This window comes from Eulemur rufifrons, chromosome 20 (assembly GCF_041146395.1).
Source record: "Eulemur rufifrons isolate Redbay chromosome 20, OSU_ERuf_1, whole genome shotgun sequence".
NCBI classification, from domain to species: domain Eukaryota; kingdom Metazoa; phylum Chordata; class Mammalia; order Primates; family Lemuridae; genus Eulemur; species Eulemur rufifrons.
In genome coordinates, this window is record NC_091002.1 from 40138141 (window position 1) to 40158561 (window position 20421).

General features: G+C 47.3%; 1 protein-coding gene across 2 annotated transcripts in view; it reads right to left on the minus strand.

Annotated features, from left to right (window-relative positions):
- ZMYND8 (zinc finger MYND-type containing 8) overlaps positions 1-20421 on the minus strand; it is a 113260-nt gene that overhangs the window by 29154 nt on the left and 63685 nt on the right. For both annotated transcript variants that reach the window (XM_069496091.1, XM_069496092.1), the window contains exons 13-15: positions 13131-13271; positions 3777-3926; positions 615-1124 (exon numbers count right to left, since the gene is read on the minus strand). In XM_069496091.1, coding sequence (XP_069352192.1) covers positions 615-1124; positions 3777-3926; positions 13131-13271 — 801 coding nt within the window. The remainder of the gene's footprint in view (positions 1-614; positions 1125-3776; positions 3927-13130; positions 13272-20421) is intronic.

Genomic DNA, 20421 nt, shown 5'->3' on the forward strand with positions numbered 1-20421 from the left:
TAAACTGTCACTGCAAGGTTCAAGGTTGAGAAACCCTGGGCTCAGGTCATTTAAATGCAAACAGGACAAAAACGCCAATACAGGTATCCACCGTAAACGCCCCTTCATTTTCTGGTGCCTCAGGAAGCACTTCTGGCACGACCCACCCCAATAGTATCATATTCTAGTAAGAAAACACACTCGCAAATGCCTGGGCAGCATGAGGGCAGGAAAGCGATGCTCAACTCGTCGAGATCTTTGAACCAAATGCTTCTAACACCATTAGAGCCTTATCAAATGGCCAAATGTTAACAAATACTTCAGGGAAATACATAAGCATACTGAAAAAGAAGCTGCTTACACTAGAAATGACTTGGTCACTAGAAGCAACGACCATTTTCCGAGTGACTTATTTTTCTGCACTTAAAACCAACCATGCTGGGTGCTGCGCAGGTGACAGGCAGGTGGGCCTACATGCACATCCTGGGCCTGTTTGGCAACCATCTAGGTGACCTCAAGCTGCTCACGGCTTTGCTGTGCCTCTCTCGGTGGTGTCGGAGGTGACTTTGATAATACACGTACACGGGGGAATTCTAAACCCAATTAAGAAACTGGAAACTGATGCGATCACTTACCCTCCTGCTTGGGAGATGGTTCTTTGGGTTCCTTCTTATTTTTTCGACCCTCCCGCCCAGAATGGTCTTCTCCTAAATCTATGACCAGTTCGCTCTCTGAATCGGAGTCCAGGCCCAAATGGACCGTTGGGGAATCCGTCTCATCTTTTCCCTTCAGTTTATCCTTCGTGGGATGAGGCGACGGTTTCGCTTTTTCTGAAAAATCCTTCTCCGGCTCAGGGCTGGCCTTGTCCGTGGCTGCTCCGGGATCCACTTGCTCGCTGGTCGGCGACATGCTTTTCACCTCCTCTTTGATCTCCACCGGATTCGCCAGTTTGGGCTTTTTTTTGACAGCAGATGGCTCTTTGTCCCCCCGATTTCCCTCTTTGTCTTCTGTGTCTTCTGGCTCATTCTTGGGCTTCTGCTCGTCGTCACTGATATACTCACTGTCGCTACTGTCTGACTTCTCGGAATCCTCGGAATCGCTGTGCTCTACGGCCGTGTAAACGTCTTCCGAGATTTCATTGATGCCTAAATTCAAAAAGAAAACCCAGCATGTGGCGTAGTCACAAAATAAAGAGCAGAACCAAAAACGCACACATTTTCCACGCCAAACGCTGGAGTAAGAGAACACATTTCAAATCGCCTCACACTGGCCTGGCGGGATCGAGTAATGAACTCAAGTGGCGACTGACGGCAGCTGACAAACGGAACTAGCATTTGGAGAGTTTGGTCATTAACATTCACAGATGACATGAGGCCTAACAACATAAATTTTTAATTTATGCGAAGCTAAATCTCTGCAACATTGATAGCTAACTGGGATGTAGAGAAAGGGAGGGCGGGAAGGGAACGCCGGGGATGAGCTGTTCAAACCGACCCAATTTACACACTAGAAAATGGAAGCCCAAAGAAATCAGTTGCCCCAGGACACAAAGAAAACCGAGCCAGGCCAGACCAGAACCCGGGGCTCCTGCCTCACCACCAGCACTCTGCCCCTGCCTTGCCGAAGCATGGAAAGCCCTTTACCCCTCCTGTCTAGGGCTCAAAGAATGAAGCAGCAGTTGCATATGCTCAGCCCACACGCCACACCTAGCTAGCAGACAGTGCTCTTAGTGAAGAAGCAATGCTTTGGCCCACAGGGTACTCTGTTGTTTGCTTTTTGTTTTTTAATTTAGCATGTGTTGCCCAATTCACAAATCGGGAAATTCCACACAGAAATCAAGGTGGCACGCTTCTGCTGAAATAGCAGGCGATGTGGCCACTCTGGGTCACCAGCCTGCCAGGCGACAGCTGGCTAGGGCACAGAAGCCACTGGCTCCTTCTGGCGGGGGAGCACACGCCTCCAGGCGCCTGCGTGCCCAGCCCTCTCTCTGGCTCCCCGCACCGATGCGGAGAGTCAACTGTCACTGTGTTTGCATTCATCTCCTATTCCAAAGGAGTCAAGAGGAAAGTCACGTGCTTCTAAGTCTCTCTCAAAAGCGACCAGGTGCTTCACACAAACAAAAATACACAAACGAGTATTTCTAACAGTAGTTCCATTTAACCCACCTATGCTTCCTGCTCCCAATAATACGTCAAGTGTCAGTCAGCAGGCTGCAGTTAAATGATACTATAACCTAAAATTCTGCAGAGGAAAGAAAACCCAATCAGCTCTTTGTACACTATCTTCATCCTAGAGCAATGCCACCATGAGAGGCGTCACTGAACTGACCCAGACACACCAACCAAGAGAAACCTGCAAAAGGACAAGAGCCAGGAGCAGCCCAGGGCATGGAGATCAGCAGAATCGCTGGGAATTACATCTGCTTCACCAGGGCCCACAAAAACACAAGTCAAACTACAAAAACCCAGATCTGGCATAATTTTGGGATCCTAGGCTTGTGCTACTGGTAGCTGGCTAATGGCTGGAAACAAGAAGGAAAAGTCTGAGCACACACGTGGTAGGAAAAGCTTGGGTATTAAAGTCCAGTGGGTATGAATCCAAATCCTGCTCCTCTGCTTGTTAGCTGTGACCCTGAATGAGTAACCTCTCTCTCTGAGCCTCAGTTTCTTCATCTGCAAAATAGACTGAATAGTATCAACCTCCTAGGACAATCTATATGCACAGTGCTTAGCCCAGTACAAGGTATAAATAGAAATATTAAAATTCTTATTAGCAACAGTAACAGATCAAGGAGTTAGACCAGCTGCCTGATGAGCCCAACAGGAATGATTAAATGGCATGCCGAATTTCATCCATGTCACTCAATGTCCTCACCAAATAGGCAAACCAACAAGGACTGCTGCCCCTAGACAGAGCCAGATGACCCCTAACTATAGCTCCTTTCTCACCCGAAGATCCAGACCTCCCACTGATATCGTAAGCCTCACCTCCAAGTAGCTCTCTCTCCTGAGGCCCAGCCATCCCCACTTCTTTATAAACACCCTTCTGGCTTTATTTACTTACTCAACAAAGACTCCAGAGCATCTACTATGAGCGCAAGACCAAGCAGCATGGAGAAGACAAATCCTTATAAAACCACCTCCCATCCCTCAAGGAGCTTCCAGTCTACAGTGGGAGGGATACCCCCACACAAAGGTACCACTGATGCTTCTAAGCATAAGGAACCAAAGAAGGTAGGCAGATGGGGAGAGCAGTCAGGGGAGACTTCCTGGAGGAGGTGAGATCTGACAGCCTGAGGAAAAGGCAGGACTCGGGTAGGCAGTGTGAACGGAGGTGGCACACGAAAGAGGGAAGGAGGTGACAGGTACAGAAGCAGGAAGAGTGTGCAGGTGGGGAGCAGCCCGGTCAGAAGGGGAAGGGCTTTGTGTTGGACACCTGTGGGACATCTCAGTACCAATGTGGAGACACTTACGAGGCGTGCGCACTGGGAGGGAGAGCAGAGGCAAACTCGGGGGACCTTTACTACGCTTTCAGCCTTTATGCCTCAAACCAGCATCTTGAGTTTGCAGGTTGCCTTCACCAAAGAATAAACGCTGGTGAGTTCAGAGAGCCCTTGTGAATACTTAACTAGCAAGTCTGAAATATTCTGCCGTGAGTAGAAACGTATGTTAGTTGAACAAACAAGTTCAGGGTTAAAGCGGCTGCTAAAAGCAGCCAGGATTCAACCATTATTTCACCCAGGTGGCATCCCTGCAAGTCATATATAATAATGCCCAAAAAGAAACCACAAGACATACCTAACTGTGCTTTGCAACTCTCTATGGTCTTGTCGAGGTTGAGCTGGAACCTGCTGCGAATCTGCCGCTTGGGCGAGATGAGCGGGACGGGCGCAGCCTGCTGCACGGCCTCGCTCAGCTCCTTCAAGTCCATCTCCGCCTTGCTGCGATCTGGAAGACACCACCGCACGCTCGTGAGCCCAGGCACTCGGGGGGTGAGCAAACAACGCTCCTCACTTAGCTCCCTCCTTGCAAAGTCAGAGCAAAACACACATTCTAGAACATGGCGGTGGGGAGGCCGAAAGCACGATTTTGTCATCCGTCCCAACAATATCATGGGCTGACATAAAGATAACGGCCCGAGTGAACTCTCCTAGCAGGAACAATCTTCTGCGTTGCATTCAGTATTTAAAATGGACAATCCCAGCCAGATGATTCGGTCTGTGGAACCGAGCATCCTTAGGGACCCTCCCAAACCAGAGGTGACAGTAGCATGTTCAAGCCCAGTATCAGCAGATAAAGCAACACGGAGTCTGGCCGGAGTGTGCTTTGAACTCGCGGTCCAGACTAAAGCAGACTTGTCTCCAAGAAAGACACCAAGTCGCTCAGAAAGCACCCTGGTGACAAGGGCCCTGGCTGCCTGCTTCCCCTAGAGGCCTCATTTTTCATTCTTGGTCAGCCTAATCTGGGGCTCAAACTAGAAAGGGAGGACAATATGGGACAGGCACACCCCCAGGCCAGCTGTACCTGCCTGTGGCTCACAGCATCTATTAGAGGCAAGGTGAACAGATTAGCCCTGGATATAAAACTTGTGTCTAACAGGCCTTCTCACTCGGGGACGAGTCCAAGTTCCTCAGCCTGATTCCCCGGTAAAGGCCTCTAAGGGGTGACTCAGGCCTGGAGGGCCTGTCCCCTCACTTCTGCCAAGGGCTCTTTATATGACAGGGGGGACCAGATTCCCAAGAGTCGGTGAGCTTACATTTCTCAAATTCCTTTCTCACCTCCTCTGCTGCCCCCAAAATGCAAGAAGGCAGGGCGATTAAGGTGGCTGCAAAGGTCCAGAAAGCCATGAGAGACCCCGCAGGTGGGGCAGACTGTCTTTCACTTTGCCTGCTGGGTTCCGGCCTCCCCTCCAACCCACCCAAAGCAAAGAACGTGGGGGGGTCCTACCCCAGCTGATCCCAGAAAACAGGTCAGAAAGCAGGTGGCATCCAAAGAGAAGCCACCTCCGAGCCTGTGCCCACCAGCTATGAGCTCACTCCCTGGACTTCCCTTCACCTTCCTGCTCCCTCCACGCCAAAGGCCACCTCTGTCACTGGGCTGCTACAGACGTGCCAGGATCTAGCCTGAGACCTGGACTGGAAAGGCTATTCGAAGCCTTCACTCTCTCCTCTCTTTGTTTTGGCACAACCCAAACACCTTCCCGCTCACCCAGTAAGGGGACATCCGCTAGCACAGCAGACCCAGAAATTAGTTCCCTCAAAGTGACCCGAAGCAGCATCCCAAAAGCCCACCCAACCCACTCACAGGTGACCAGAAACAACTGCTCCAACTTAATTTTATCACCATAATCATATCCCCAGTAAGATTAGGAACGATTCTTTTCTTTTCTTCTTAGAGACAGGGTCACACAGGCTGGAGTGCAGTGGTGATCATAGCTCAATACAACCTTGAACTCCTGGGACCAGCGATCCTCCTGCCTCAGCCTCCTGAATAGCCAGGACGACAGGTGCACCACCACACTCAACTAACCATTACTCTTTTGTAGAGACAAGGTCTCCCTGTGTTGCCCACACTGGTCTTGGACTCCTGGCCTCAAGTGATCCTCCCACCTTGGCCTCCCGAAGTGCTGGGATTACAGGCATGAGCCACCATACCTAGCCAGGAAGGATTCTCTCTTTCTTTTCCTACAACATACTTGAGGGTTGCTCCTGAAATGAGTGCTTAAAGGAAGCAAAGACACCATCTCTGCAATCTGAGAAAAACGCCAAAAAACATATCTGTGCACATGCATGCGTGTGAGTGTACATGCGAGTGTACACGCGTGCTGATCAGGGGCTCTTCAGAAAGGCTGAGACAGGACCACAGACATGCACAGAGAGGCGGTGTGAATGCACAGCCACCTCTGAGAGGGGAAACAACATTCAGTCAAATTTACTGGAGAAAACTAGAAAACGATCTCTACTCTCTGTCTGCAAGGAATTTGAAGCAGCTGACAAAGAGAACCTGTGGGGTAAAACAGTGATAAAACAGCCAGGGAAAGAAGAATAAGGACCAGAGAAAAACTGAAAGAAAAGAGAAAAACCAGATTCGAGAGCAGCTGGAGTGAGCAGGACTGAAGGACTTCACAGCTGAGCTGCAAAGGTGCCGGCAAAGGGGGAAGGATCTGAGGCCTGTTTTATAACGTCCACTTTCAGAAATGGGGAAGCACATTGGATCCCAGGGGGAAAGGCAGCCCTTTCAAGCATAAAGCCGGAAAAGAAGGATCTCACAAAAACCCTTCCCATGCGAGGAGGTGGGAAGGAGAGGAGGGCCGCCTGAGGGACATGTTTATCGGTGTCTTCAAGAGCATTCCTGTATGCTCACTACAGTCCACAGCTACCCAAAAAATCTGTGACAGAGGGCAACAAGCTTTTTCTGCAAATACTTCATGCTCTGCAGGCCATATAGGCTCTGCTGCAAAAGCACCCATAAACAATATATAAATAGGTACAAGTTCCAATAAAACTGTATTTGCAAGCTGGGCGTGGTGGCTCACACCTGTAATCCTAGCACTCTGGGAGGCTGAGGCGGGTGGATCGTTTGAGCTCAGGAGTTTGAGACCAGCCTGAGCAAGAGCGAGACCCCGTCTCTACTAAAAATAGAAAGAAATTATCTGGACAACTAAAATACATACAAAAAATTAGCCAGGCATGGTGGTACATCCCTGTAGTCCCAGCTACTCGGGAGGCTGAGGCAGAAGGATCACTTGAGCCCAGGAGTTTGAGGTTGCTGTGAGCAAGGCTGACGCCACGGCACTCTACCCCAGGGAACAGAGTGAGACTCTGTCTCAAAAAAAAATAAAATAAATAAAAAAATAAAAAATAAAACTTTATTTGCAAACACAGGTAGAGGGCCAGATGTGGCCTGAAAGCTATAAAATTTGTCATCTCTTATACTAACCCAGTGACTGCTAACCCTGGCTTCACAGTGAATTTGCCCGTAGTGCTTTAGAAAATCCTGATGCCTGGGCCCCACTGTCAGAGATTCTGACTTAATTGGCATGGGGGAAGACCCGGGTATCTGCCTTTTACAAACTATCCCAGGTGATTCTAATTGGCAGGTAAGGTTGAGAACCCCTGCATTAGACCAATCTTCTAGGAGGGTTAAGAAAACTCACAACTTGCCTTAACTGCTGCGTGTCTGTGTTCGTAGTATCACTCTTATAAGCCTAGAATTCGTAAAAAGAGACCTCACTAGAATGATTAAGCTGTGTGTGTGTGGTGTGTGTGTGTCTGTCTGTCTGTCTCTGTGTACCCCTACAGTAAATGCAGCCCCTTAAATTTTAGCCTAAAAAGACTGAACTCTGGACTATTCATAAACAAGAAAAATGCAAAGAAGGTAAAGCCCCTCATTTTACAAAATAAGGTATCTCTGCTCAATAGACTACCATTACGTTCATTTTTGTTAGAATACACCACCAAATGCCCGGAGGCTGGGACCAGGCCCTGGGAGCAGACCTTCAGGAGTTCAGTCAAATGTAATTATCTTTCTCAAAACTTTCAGTGCATTTTGACTTTCCTCTCCTCCGCAGGGAGAAAAAGAAGAGCTTCACTTTCTCATTTAGCTCATAGTAGCTTATCAGGACTTCTTCCACCCCTGCCCTTCTATATCGGGAGTATCTTCAGAATCCACCCTTGCTGCCAACATTTTGAACTTTTCAGCTGATACGAAGACAGCTTAGGCTATAAATGGAAACAAGGGATAAAAAATACCCACGCTAGAGAAAGGCACGATCTTACATTTCTGGAGGCAACATAAATCAGAAGCACCTCTTTCGAGGGCAATTTGGCAACACCTCCCAAAATGTCAACCACACCTGGCCTCTGACCCTCGTTCCGCTTCCAGGAAGCCATCCAAGGGACACCCTCCCAGCTGGGCCAGCGCGCCCTCCCTGCAGCTGTTCTCAACAACAAAAATAGAAAACAAGCTAGAGTCAATAAATAAGGTGCCTCAATAAATGTTACAGTTCACCGTTAAATGGAATTAATAAGGCTGCTAAAATAAGAGTAAGGCAGATTTCTATGTGTTGATATCAAAAGCCAACCTGTTTAATGAAAGAGCAACAATCCATAGAGCACTTTAGCACTGGTGTAGGGGAGAAAAGAAGGAAATGGAATATATATATCGTGTATTCTCATGAACATTGTCACTGTAACATTTAGGACCGGGAGGAGTCTTTGTTGTGGGCACGGAGTGGGGTGGGGTGGGGTGGGGTGGAAGAGCTGCCCTGTGTGTCGTAGATGTTTAGCAGCTAGATGCCAGTAGCACTCACATCCCAGGTGTGACAATAAAAATGTCACCAGACATTGCCAAATGTCACCTGGGGGACAAAAATCACCCAGGCTGAGAATCAATGGTATATATCTAGAAGAGCTCTCTGGGGGAATGAAAATAGGCAACAATGGTCACCTGTCGGGAGGGGGCATAGAGGCAGGTGATCAGAGGTACGAACAGGCTGGCTTTTCATAAAATATCCTTCTATACTTTGAAATTTCTCCTACATGGCCAGGCGCGGTGGCTCACGCCTGTAATCCTAGCACTCTGGGAGGCCAAGGCAAGAAGAGTGCTTGAGCTCAGGAGTCCAAGACCAGCCTGAGCAAAAGCAAGACCCTCCTAAAGATAGAAAAAATTAGCCAGGTGTGGTGGCACACAGTTGTAGTCCCAGCTACTCCGGAGGCTTTGGCAGGAGAATCGCTTGAGCCCGGGAGTTTGAGGTTGCTGTGAGCTAGGCTGATGCCACAGAACTCTAGCCCAGGTGACAGACAAAAAAAAGAAAGAAATTTCTCCTACCATGTGCATTTGTTACTTCTAAAAAACAACATAAACTTTTAAAAGAAAAATATAAACACTTCTTTTTCAGTTAAAAAGAACAGAGAGAAATCTTTGTTCTAAAAGGACGGGCACTTCAGGGACTTCCAGGAGCCACAGAGTGGCAGTTCCTTCAGCGAGCATCACTTAGACGAGAGACCCCGGCAGATGCCATCTGTCAGTCAAGGCCAGGCAGAGATCCTCCCGCCTCGCTCACTGTAAAGAAAGCAAGACAACGTCTGGACAGCCTGGGCCTCGGCACCGCACGCGTGCTCTCCAAGAATGCCCAGCTTCCAAGAGGCTCCTCTACGCACAGAAAGGATGCCTCGTGTCGCAGCAGTGGAGAAACAAGCAAGCAGAAGTGCTCTGGGTTTGACAACCTGCCGCTGCTCTGCTGGCATCTTCACCAGAGCATCAAGGCACGTTTTTTGTCACTAACAGGACTCCTGGTGTGTTCAGCCCAATGTAAACACCTTCCGCGAGATAAGAGGAAATGGGATTACGGAGAAAGCAAATAGAAGAAGAAAAGAAATCAGGCCCTCCTCTTCCAGCCTCAGAAACACGTTTCTGTTTATGACTTATTTATAATCGCCACGGAGTCCCAGAAGGGGCCCATGACAACCCACTGGGGCTCAGCTCCTCACCTTAGAGACAAGACAGCAATGAGGGGAACGGTGCGGGAGCAACCAGGGCAAGAACCGGGCCTCTGCACAATCTTCCCCTCATGCATGAGCGGTCAGACGGTCAGATGACCACACTGAAGAGGAATCGAGTAAACTACGAATGACCCACGGACTGGTTTTTGCATTTTTGGTTGCACTGTTTGTTTGGCCCAAGTAAAGTTTTTGGTTTGTGTTTCTAATGAAATGGATTGCCAACTTTAAAAAAAAAAAAAAAAAAAAGGAGAATTCACATAAAAATCTGGATTTCTGTTTTTCTTGAAAATTCAGAGTCTGACAAGTTCAACTGGCGAGAGCTACTTCCTTTAGAAAAGCACTTCGTCCTCCATGTTCTTGCCAATTCCAAGTCTTCACTTACCTCCGACCCCTACAGCCGGGCTGCCTTATCCACCAGGCACAAGAGACACTGCCCAGGGCCATGGAAGTCAGACTACGGCCCTGTCTGGTAACACTGCATTGGGTTATCTCCAATAAGGGCTCAAGCTCTGCAGGAGACAAACGTGGCCCTAAAGGCCAAACTCCACCAGGAACCACATGTGATCTTGGGTAGGTGGCTTTGCTTCTCTGTGCCTCCATTTACGCTTCTGTGAAATAGGGCTATTACCTCCTTCAAAGGTTGTTGTAATTTTTTTAATAGTTTTAATTTACAGAAAGTAAAATTCATTTTGAGAGGGAATACAGTTCTGTGAGTTGTAACACCTGCAAATTTATGTAACCACCGCCACAAACAGAATGCAGAACTATCCCACCTCCCTAAGAATACCCTCCGGGTTTGTAGACAAACCCTCCTCCACTCCAACACCTGGCAATCACTGATCTGTCCCATCTCTAGAAATTTGCCTTTTCCAGTGTTTTGTTTTGTTTTGTTAATGAAATCCTGTTTTGCTAGATATAATCGTGTCATCATTTATGCCTGGCACTCCCTATATCTTCTGGATCTGCTGGAGGTAGGCAGTTGCTCGGATGACAGACATGATCAAGCCCCATAGAGCATGTGCCCAGTCCCCGGGAAACTGCTGGAGAATTCTTTAGCATTTCCCCTCCACATTCTGACTTTTCTACCCACCCACAGTACTTCCGTCAGTCCCTAGCTGATCCTCTTCCCATTAGGTAACTGAAATCCCAGCCCATAAACGCCCACATTCCCAATGCTTCATTCCCGCTGATGAAGATGAGAACCGTGTCCCAGGACTGAAGAGCTACCAGGGGAGACAGGGCAAGACAGCCTGGGCCTCCCCCGTGCCCACCCACCACCGCACCCACCCACCAGGACACACAAGGGGAAGAAATCTTTCACTCCCACAATGGCTCAAGCCAAACTGAAAGACCCACAGTGTCAGGAGGATGCCCGGTGACCACCTGGTTTGGGGGGAGAGCTATTCCAGCCACGCATGACTGGCAGAGAGGAAATGTCACTGTGAGAACACCTCCGCACAGCGTTTCTTTTTGGGGTGTGGAGGTGGCAGGAGGGCGTGAGAAAGCAAACCACATTTTTGGGAATGATGAATGTTCCCAAGGCAGCAAACGGGTCCCCTTTCATTTAAGGGAGGAACCAAATAACCAATCTGAACTGGACCCCCAAAGCCACCGCCCTGACTGTCCTATTGCATCTGGGCTGCATCAACAGGTGACCCAGGATGGAGACACAGGCTGAGCTCCAGCCCTGCTGCTGCCCCTGGCTCTGGGATCCTGGGCACCTCAAGCCTCCTCTCCAGACCTCAGTTTCTCCAACTGAAAATGCCACTGCAGGACAAGATGGGCCTGGAGGGCGCCCGCCACTGAAGGCTGTGGAATTGATACACAAGCCTCGCTGGACTCAGGTGGCCTCCAGGGCAACACACTTCCCTGGTGTAGCTCCCCTCACTCACTGCTCCTCCTCTGCCTGACCACCACGTGCTTAACGTCCAGGGCCCTTTCCTGCGGGTCTAGCCCTGGCTCACAACCTTGGCTCACAACCTCAGCAAGCCGTAGGGGCTGGATCACGGGGCTGTGTGGGTGTGGGGCTGTGTGGGTGTGGGGCTGTCCTGTGCGCTACAGGATATTGAGCAGCAACTCCAGCCTCCAACCACTAGCTGTTAGCAGCATGCAACCTCCTTTCCCCCCATCAAAGTGAGGAAAATCAAGATTCGAGGAATTACACCGCCTACCCTGCCCTGGTCTCAGGGCACCCTAATTCCTGCTTCCAACTGCCCTCGGGACCTCTCTATCCAGGGTCTGACAGACACATCACACCTACAGAACCCAAACTGAACCTTTGGCTCCTACTTCTCCTGCCTTACACAAACAGCACGATCACTACCACCACCCGGTAATTCTCGGTTACGGGGCCTGTCCTGTGCACCGCAGGACATTAGCAGCATCCCAGGCCTCTACCCACTAGATGCCAGTGGCACCCCCACCCCTCCAGTCCAGGTGTGACAACCAAAAATGTCTCTAGACACCGCGAGGAGTGCCGGGGGTGGGGGGTGGGGGGGCATGTTACAAAACTGCCCCCAGATAAGACTAACTAACTGATAGGGACTATTCTCAACACAGCACACAGTGGTCCTTCTGAAATGTGAGGTCTGCCCACATCCCTCCCCTGCCGACTCCTCCACGGCAGGGTCCATAAGGCCCCTGCTCTCTCCCTGACTCCATCTACCCGCCTCCTCCCCACTCACTGGGATGCAGCCACCTGGCCTCCTTGCTACTCCTCGAACACGCCAAGTTAATCTTTAGTCTAGGGCCTTTAAATCTCTCATTCCTTCTAGAACGTTCTTCCTCCAGAGAGTGGCACTGCTGGGGTTTCTTAGCATGCAAATCTCAGCTCAAATATCACCTCCTCCAAGAAGACTCCCTTTAAGCCCTCCCCCTAAGTAAACCACTACCTCTGCCCCAACCTGCCCACCTCTCTCCGTATCGCATCGACACGCTTTACCTTCGAGGAATCCATCACGGTGTGGACCCGCCCTGCTTATTTACCTTGATCCCTGTCACTCCCTTGTTATGACCCAAGCTGCACGAGAGCAGGGTCCTTAGCGGACTTGCTCTCCACTGTCTCCACGCCTAGAACAGTGCATAGCACACAGCACATGCTCGATGAAAATCAGGAGTCAGGATGGGATGAACCAATCAATAATCAATCAATAGTAACTTCATACTTGGTTGTTTAGCATTTCTGGTACCAATTTTTGCTAAAGATTTTGGCCTAAAGGTAGAGTTTTTAAAACAACCAACAACCCAATGGGTTAAAAAATAATAAATTATTATTACTATTCAGGAAATGAAAAGCAGCATTTTAAAAAAAATTACAAGAGAATTAGGGAATATCACTGCACGTAGTGATACAAGGTAAACACTGATGCACGAAATGCATTTCTGTTCAGAGTCTGCATTTACACACAGGAGAAGGGGGTTACTCGGGTCAAGGGCAGGGAAGGCTGTAGACACTGGCCTAATGTGTGTCAAGATCAAACCACTTTGCACGTTCACAAGCCCGGGAAAATCCCTCACTTGTCCCAATGTATATTTTACATTTTTGAACAAAGAGTTCAAGGTCCAAGAGCCACATACAAAAGAGGATATCACAACTTGCAAAAATATTCACGGTTGCCAGAGAAAGATCCTTCCAAAAATTCCAACTGACCCAGGTTCAGATTCAGGATGCTTCCAGTGGTGGATGTTTTGTCCATTTTCGTTGTGATTGGAGCTGACGGTTGAGGAGAGAAAGGTTTCGGGCTGTCACAGAGACTCCCTGCTTGTCCTGTCTTTGTAGAGGTCGGTGAAGCTGAAAAAGGATGCCATTGTTAAAAGACAGATTTTACAAATAAACAAACAAGTAAAACTTGTAGATGTGGGGTAGGGAGGGAACAGAAATGATGAAATTGTATTCGATTTCAATTAGGCCACCACAGCCTCACACGTGGGGTGGGACCGGGAGGGCTGGCCGTTTATTTTAAGCAAAGGGCTTTAACTCGACGTTAAACCATTAAAGCCACAAAGGAAGAAGGCCTCGCTGGTTATTCTGTTAAGCACAAAGCTCTAAGACAAATCGGCTAAGCTGCCACTGAAATTGGTTTGGCCCATTCACGGGTATAAATCTCAAAATAAACAGCGATTAATGCAGCCCCCACGGAGTCCAGATGCGGAGACCCAGAGCCAGGCTCACAGAGGCGTGTCATCTGTCTGGGAGGAGACGCCGCCGTGGCTTGCACGAGGCCTCTGCACCTGCCAGTGACCAGCACAGCCCCTGGGAAACCTCCAGCTCCCATTTCAAAGGTTCTCGAGGCCGCATGAAGCCAAACTGAGCACAGATGGAGTGAAGGAGACGTTGGAAAATTATCTCCCTCTTTATTGCGTTTCAAACTTTTTTTTTTACAAGAGGACAGAGAATTGCATCTATGCCTGAGGCTTTTAAAAATACCTTAAAACTACCCACAAGCTGCTCCTTTCTCAGCTTCACTGCGCTGGATAAGAGGAAGGAGGACAGGAAACCAAACCATTTATTTTAACAAAACAAGCTTTTGGGCCAACAGAGCCTCCTAAGACCTTTCCCATCCTGCCTGCCGCTCTGCCCTCAATAATCCACGTTATTGGGACTGTCCTGTTTACACTTCTTGGGCCCATTTAAAAACAACAGGGACTGACAACACAATGGCCAGGTCTCCTGTGATGTGCGAGAGACATTCCCAGGTGACCTGGTCCTTGAGAGAAATACACTGATGGCGGCCGGGCGAGGTGGCTCACGTCTGTAATCCTAGCACTCTGGGAGGCCGAGGCGGGTGGATCACTCAAGGTCAGGAGTTCGAGACCAGCCTGAGCAAGAGCGAGACCCCATCTCTACTAAAAATAGAAAGAAATTATCTGGCCAACTAAAATATATATAGAAAAAATTAGCCAGGCATGGTGGCGCACGCCTGTAGTCCCAGCTACTCAGGAGGCTGAGGCAGAAGGATCGCCTGAGCCGAGGATTTTGAGGTTACTGTGAGCTAGGCTGACGCCACAGCACTCACTCTAGCCAGGGCAACAAAGCGACACTCTGTCTCAAAAAAAAAAAAAAAAACCAACACAACAAAACACTGATGGCAACTTAGGGTTAGGAATCAAGATGTCCCTAGTGGCTTCAGAAGCAACAGGACCCATCCGTGGGCACTTGCCTCAGTTTTCTCACCTGCCAAATGGGAACACTCAGAACGAGGGTTCGACGGGTTAACACTTGTGCAGCAACTCAGCCAGTCAATAGACGTGAGCTAGTCTTAACTCCCCGGCCGGGCCTGCCAACATTTTTAACTCGATATAGCGGGAAAGCCTCCAGGCATAAAGAGGCCTGGATTCAGGCGTGGATCGGGAGCCAGACACTGTGGATTCTAGTCCTGGCTCAGCTGCTGACGTGCTGCGTAACCTTGGGCAAGTTCCTGTCACCTCTGCATCTTTTTCCTGGCAGCAGCAGAGGCACTAATTACACGATGTGAAGGGATGAGCAAAGTGCCTACACCTCATCAGGTTGCTGCGAGGATTAAATCAATCAGTCAGTCACCTGAAGGGTGCCTGGCATCTAGTGAGTGTTCTGTTAATTGAATGCTATGATTGCAGCATTATTGTCTATTTCCCCAGGAACCTTGAGGACTTTGGTTTCATCACTTGAACCTCCGGTGCTCCGGCACAGCGGTTCTGCTCCCCAGGGCACGGTGGGCAATGTGTGCACACGTTTTGGGGTTGCCAAAACTAGGAGAGTGGGATTGCTACTGGCGTCTTGTAGGTAGAAATCAGGAATGCTACAAACCCTTCTACAACGTACAGAACAGCCCCGCAAGAAGGACCTGTGTGGCCCCAATGTCAGTAGTGCTGACACTGAGAAACCCACACAGGGAAGAAGCAGGGTGCCTGCGGGAGTCCTGTTCCTCCTCTGGAAACGAGAAGGGTGAGGATCAGCTAAAGTAAACCATGTCGTTTGGTGCCTCGCAAGTGCTCAGTAAACATAAGAAATTATTTTAAGAATTAACTTTAGAAAAATAAGTAAATTAAAGCAGTTTGACGGCAAGGATTCATAGACTGCCTGGCACAGCACGTGGCCGGCAACATGCCTGCAGCGGGGCTGTCATCATTACTGTTACTGCCACTGGCTCTGTAACAAGCAGAACTCAAGAGCCTGCTACACAAAGCAACAACCGGTTTCCCCCGGAGACGGGTCTGGCCCACTCTCCACTCCACCGGGAGAGGGGAGGGCCCACCCTCCCAGGCATCTGCGGGTGCAAAGCTTCATGCCATCAGGGAAGAGGACACGCTTCAGGGTCACCTAGCAACCTATGAGTCCCACACTGCAAACTCTTCTCTGCATCTCCCTGAAAAACAGACCTCCCAGGTCCACTTCAAATGCCACCTGTCCCACCTCCCCAGTCTGTGAAAACATCTGTACCTGCCCCGTCCTCCCAATATCAGTTAACTCCCCTACCTGGTGGTTCAAAGCCAAACAAACACACCTGGATCACCTGGATTCCTCCACTGCTCTCTCACTTCAACTTACCCGCAAGGCTTCTGCACTCTGCTTCCTAAATGCATCCCCAATCTCTCCACTGAGCTTCACCTCCACCGCTGTCACCCTGGTCCCTGCATTCTCAAAGGGGACACTGCAACCCCCAAGAGGGTAAAAAGTGGTTCTTAGGGGGTGAAAAAAATCTTACAACCCCTTTTATGTATAAAGTACACACTTACATGTGGTACATAAACAGATACACGATACTTTTGAATTTCATGGGAGTCCACTCTTAGGTATATACCCAAAAGAACGGAAAACAGGTACTCAAACGAATCTTTCGACACACATGTTCACAACGGCACTATTCATGTGTCACAGTACCCTGTTTCTGGAGCAAAGCCCTCAAACACTGAAATCACATCACTCCGCCACCAGAACCATCCATACACGTCCTATTCCTCTGGAGAGAAACTATTAATAGAACTCAGAATATGAGATTAGAAAGACTTTTTTGTTTTACATCTTTCTATACTACTGTAACATAGCTGTTGGGTTTTCTTGTTTAATCATGTACATGGTACCACTCCCAACTTAAAAAAAAAAAAGCCAACCAGAGGTCCTTAGATTATAGGCCATTTTGCCCTTTTTAAATACTTTTGTGATTTTGCTGGAGAATAAACCTTTAAAACAGGTGCAAAAATATATTTATCAACATGGAAAACTGTAACTAAAGGGAGAGGAATTCTATAATTATATGACTCCAAAGAGGTTCAACAGATATTTTCTTTAAAATTTTTATTCTGGCTTTATATGTGGCCATCTACAGGAGTATGTAAAATGCTAGGCTGGCCAAAATGCCTATAACACTGGGAGTTGGGAAGTTAGCAAGGGCATAGAATGCATTTCAAAATATGTATTTTTATATATACACAATTTACATTAACAAAACAAATCAATGTATCCATTTAAAACATTTGTATCCACATTATTTCAGGAAACCAGATTTCTTTCCCCAGGAAATGTTTTCCAAAATTCAGCCATTCACATGCCCCACCTCTCTGTCATAGTCATGTGCCAGCTATCCACTAGTGACAATTAGAACCATATATACTGACACAGAAAGATGTCAAAGAAATATTTGCTAAGTTGAAAGAAGCAGAAAGCTTAATATGACCCCATTCCACCACAAAAAAAGTTATTACTATTACTATCAATGTGATTATATACATTAAAAATCTAAAGGTATATTCAGTTCTTAAAAGTTGTCACCTCGTAGGGTAGAATTATGTATTTATTTTATATTATTAAACTTTAAAAGGAATTATCTTATATTCAGGAAAAAAATAATATAAAATTCAATATAAATATTGAAGTGCTTCAAAGATGAATGAATATAAAGCAATCAGAATTCTTGTCACTGACTTCAAAATCATAAATTCAAAAGCTAAAATTCAAAAGCTTCATACATTAAATAGTACATGGTTCTCTCAGTGAGGACGAGGGGAGATGATTTTGCCCCCCAGGGGACACTTGGCCATGTCTGAAGACATTTTTGTCCGTCATAATTATGGTTGGGGGATGCTACTGGGATCCCGTGGGTGGAGGCCAGGGCTGCTGCTAAACATCCTACAGTGCGCAGGACAGCTCCACACAAAGGATGGTCTGGCCCCACACGTCAAGAGTGCTGAGGTTGAGAAACCCTGCTTTACATCACTCTAGACATTTTCAAAAGCAAAAAGACATTTGGAAATGTTCATTTCAATTAAACTTTGAAACAGATGCCAATCCTTTTATAAAGCCATAGATCTTGCCCAAAGGAATAACTAATTGCTTTTGAAGTCACAAATAATTCAATCAGATTTTATGCTTTGATGTACAATTCACAAGTGTGGGCTAAAACACATCATTTACTACCTGCATTTACAAAATCTACCCTATGCTAAGTGCTATTCTGACTACATGAAACATGAGTCTTGGAATTAAATTAGAAAAAAAAATTCCCTTTCCCTCCCATACACCCCAGCACTCTGGGCAGGGTGGAGGAAGAGTTAATGATTCATGCTAAATTTCCTCAACTTAAAAAACCTAGGCATCAACCTCCATGCTCAAGGGGCTGCGTGCTGCACAAGCGCTGATGGTACCATGCACAGATGAGCACTGCACCACCAGACGGTGTAGGGTGGGTTAGGGCATGTTGGTAGAAATGCAGTTTTGAAGGGACGTTCACTACCATGGAAACATATTCAGAATACAAAGCTTAAAACAAAACAAAAAAAAAAAATCCCAGAGTCTACAGCAGACATTGCAAACAGGTGATCCATGACCCAAGCGGTTCACAGATGCATTTGATGTGGTATAGCTTTTTTTTGTTTGTTTTTAAATCTGAGCCAGGATATAAAAGTTAGTAACCAGGCATGGTGGCACCTGCCCATAGTCCCAGCTGTTCAGGAGGCTCAGGGGGGAGGATGGCTTGAGTCCAGGGGTTCCAGCACAGCCTGGGCAACACAGGGAGATCCCTGTCTCTTAAAAAAAAAAAAAAAAAGACTTGGGATAGTTCCCATTTAAAAGAATATTTAAGAGTTCTCTTGAAAAATCAGCAATCTGGCAACACTGAGCCCACATTCCCACTTGACAACAACCAGCAGGAAGAAAAAGTCCCCAGGTCCCTTTCATAAAGGCAGACCTCTCTACCCCAGCATTTTGAGATCTGTTAGTGGGTGATAACAGCTTTTTTATACAAGAGGGTGGAAATGCCAGCGTGCAGCATGTATCGAAAGGTTAAATGCTGCTTGGGTAAGTGTTACACACCCGTGTACACACACAAGCACACGTACGTGGTGTGACAAGTCATGATGAGCATGCTTTGGCTTTCGTTCACCCCACACCCTGCCACTTTCGAGCCTCCCTCATTTCTGTATCTGCCTGATCCCCCTGAAATACTTGACTCTTCAATTTAACAGTATGACTTATAAACCAACATAGAAAAAGCCGTGGAAACAATATCTAACGGCTGACTATGGGAGGTGGGGTTATCAGTGACTTTAGTTTTTGTAATAAACAATAATTTGACAACAAAATTGTTGGGTTGTGGTTTTTATTGGTTTGGTTTCACAATTAATTTTAAAAAAAAAAAGGGCATATGAAACTGCTCTCCCTTCTCCCCTAAATGGTAACCCACAGTGGAGCTATGAAACCAAAGGACCATTAGCTCAGAGGGTGGGAAAAGCCAGACCCCAGGACTCTGACCCTAATAATATATGACTTACAGCAGCTTCTGCAAGCAAATGCTGGTGAAGGCATCAATTCTGGCCAGGAGGCCTACACAAAAGAAGTACCACGAAAATCACTGCGAGCGAGTATCCATCACTTTAGCCATCTTGACAGCAGGATTCCACGTCATTGGGAGTTAAAGGCTTTCTGGCTGAGCAAATGCTGCTTAGAAAGCTAAATCCAGTTCTAAGAATTATACATGGCTCTGAGTTCTTCAATCTCCCCAACAAAAAGATTTCTAAACTCATAAAAGTTTTATGTAATTAACATTTCAATTTGTAGTTTTATGCTGCTGGTTACAAAAGTTTCACTGCTGAAACTACTTACATGGTCCTCTGTCCTATGACACGACAATCTTTCTGTTTTTTTGAGACAAAGTCTCGCTCTATTGCCAGGCTAGAGAGCAGTGGGGTCATTGTAGCTCACTGTAACCTCAAACTCCTGGGCTCAAGCAATCCTCCCACCTCAGCCTCCCACGTAGCTAGGACTATAAGCATGTGCCACCACACTTGGTTGACAATCTTTTTTTTTTTTGGATAAACCACAGTGTTATCTCAATATATTATCCCCAACTGTGGAGGCATTTTAATAGACATGTCACTTTTCCCTCCACTAAACGCTATTATTGCTGCTAACAGCAGAGGGCAGTAGGGTACAGTGAAAAGAAAACCAGCCTAGATTGAGGATGTGGCTGGTGGGGACTTAGGCATTTCCCTTACACTCTCTGCAGGGCTCTAATTTGCCTTCTGTAAAATGGGGAGACTGACTTAGTTACCTCTAACTCTCTAGTCTACAGTGGTGGTTAGCAAGCTATGGCCCACAGGCCAAATCTGGAGTACCACCTGTTCCTGTAAGGCCTGCCAGCCAAGAAAGATATTTAACATTTTTTAATGGTAGGAGGCGAAAAAACAATCAAAAGAATTAATAGTTCCTGAACAAGCAACTTATATGAAATTCAAATTCCAGTGTCCATCAACAAAGCACTATTGGAACTCGGCCATATAAGGTCCACGGCTGCTTTAGTGCTACAACAGTGTTCAACGGTGGCATAGTTTTGACAAAGACCCAGAAAGCCTAAAATATTTACTATCTGGCCCCTTATAGAAAAGGGAGCAATTTGTAAGATTAAAATGATTTTGAATATCATCCCCTCTTCCTATACTACTCATTGGCTAAACTCATGATTTGTAAA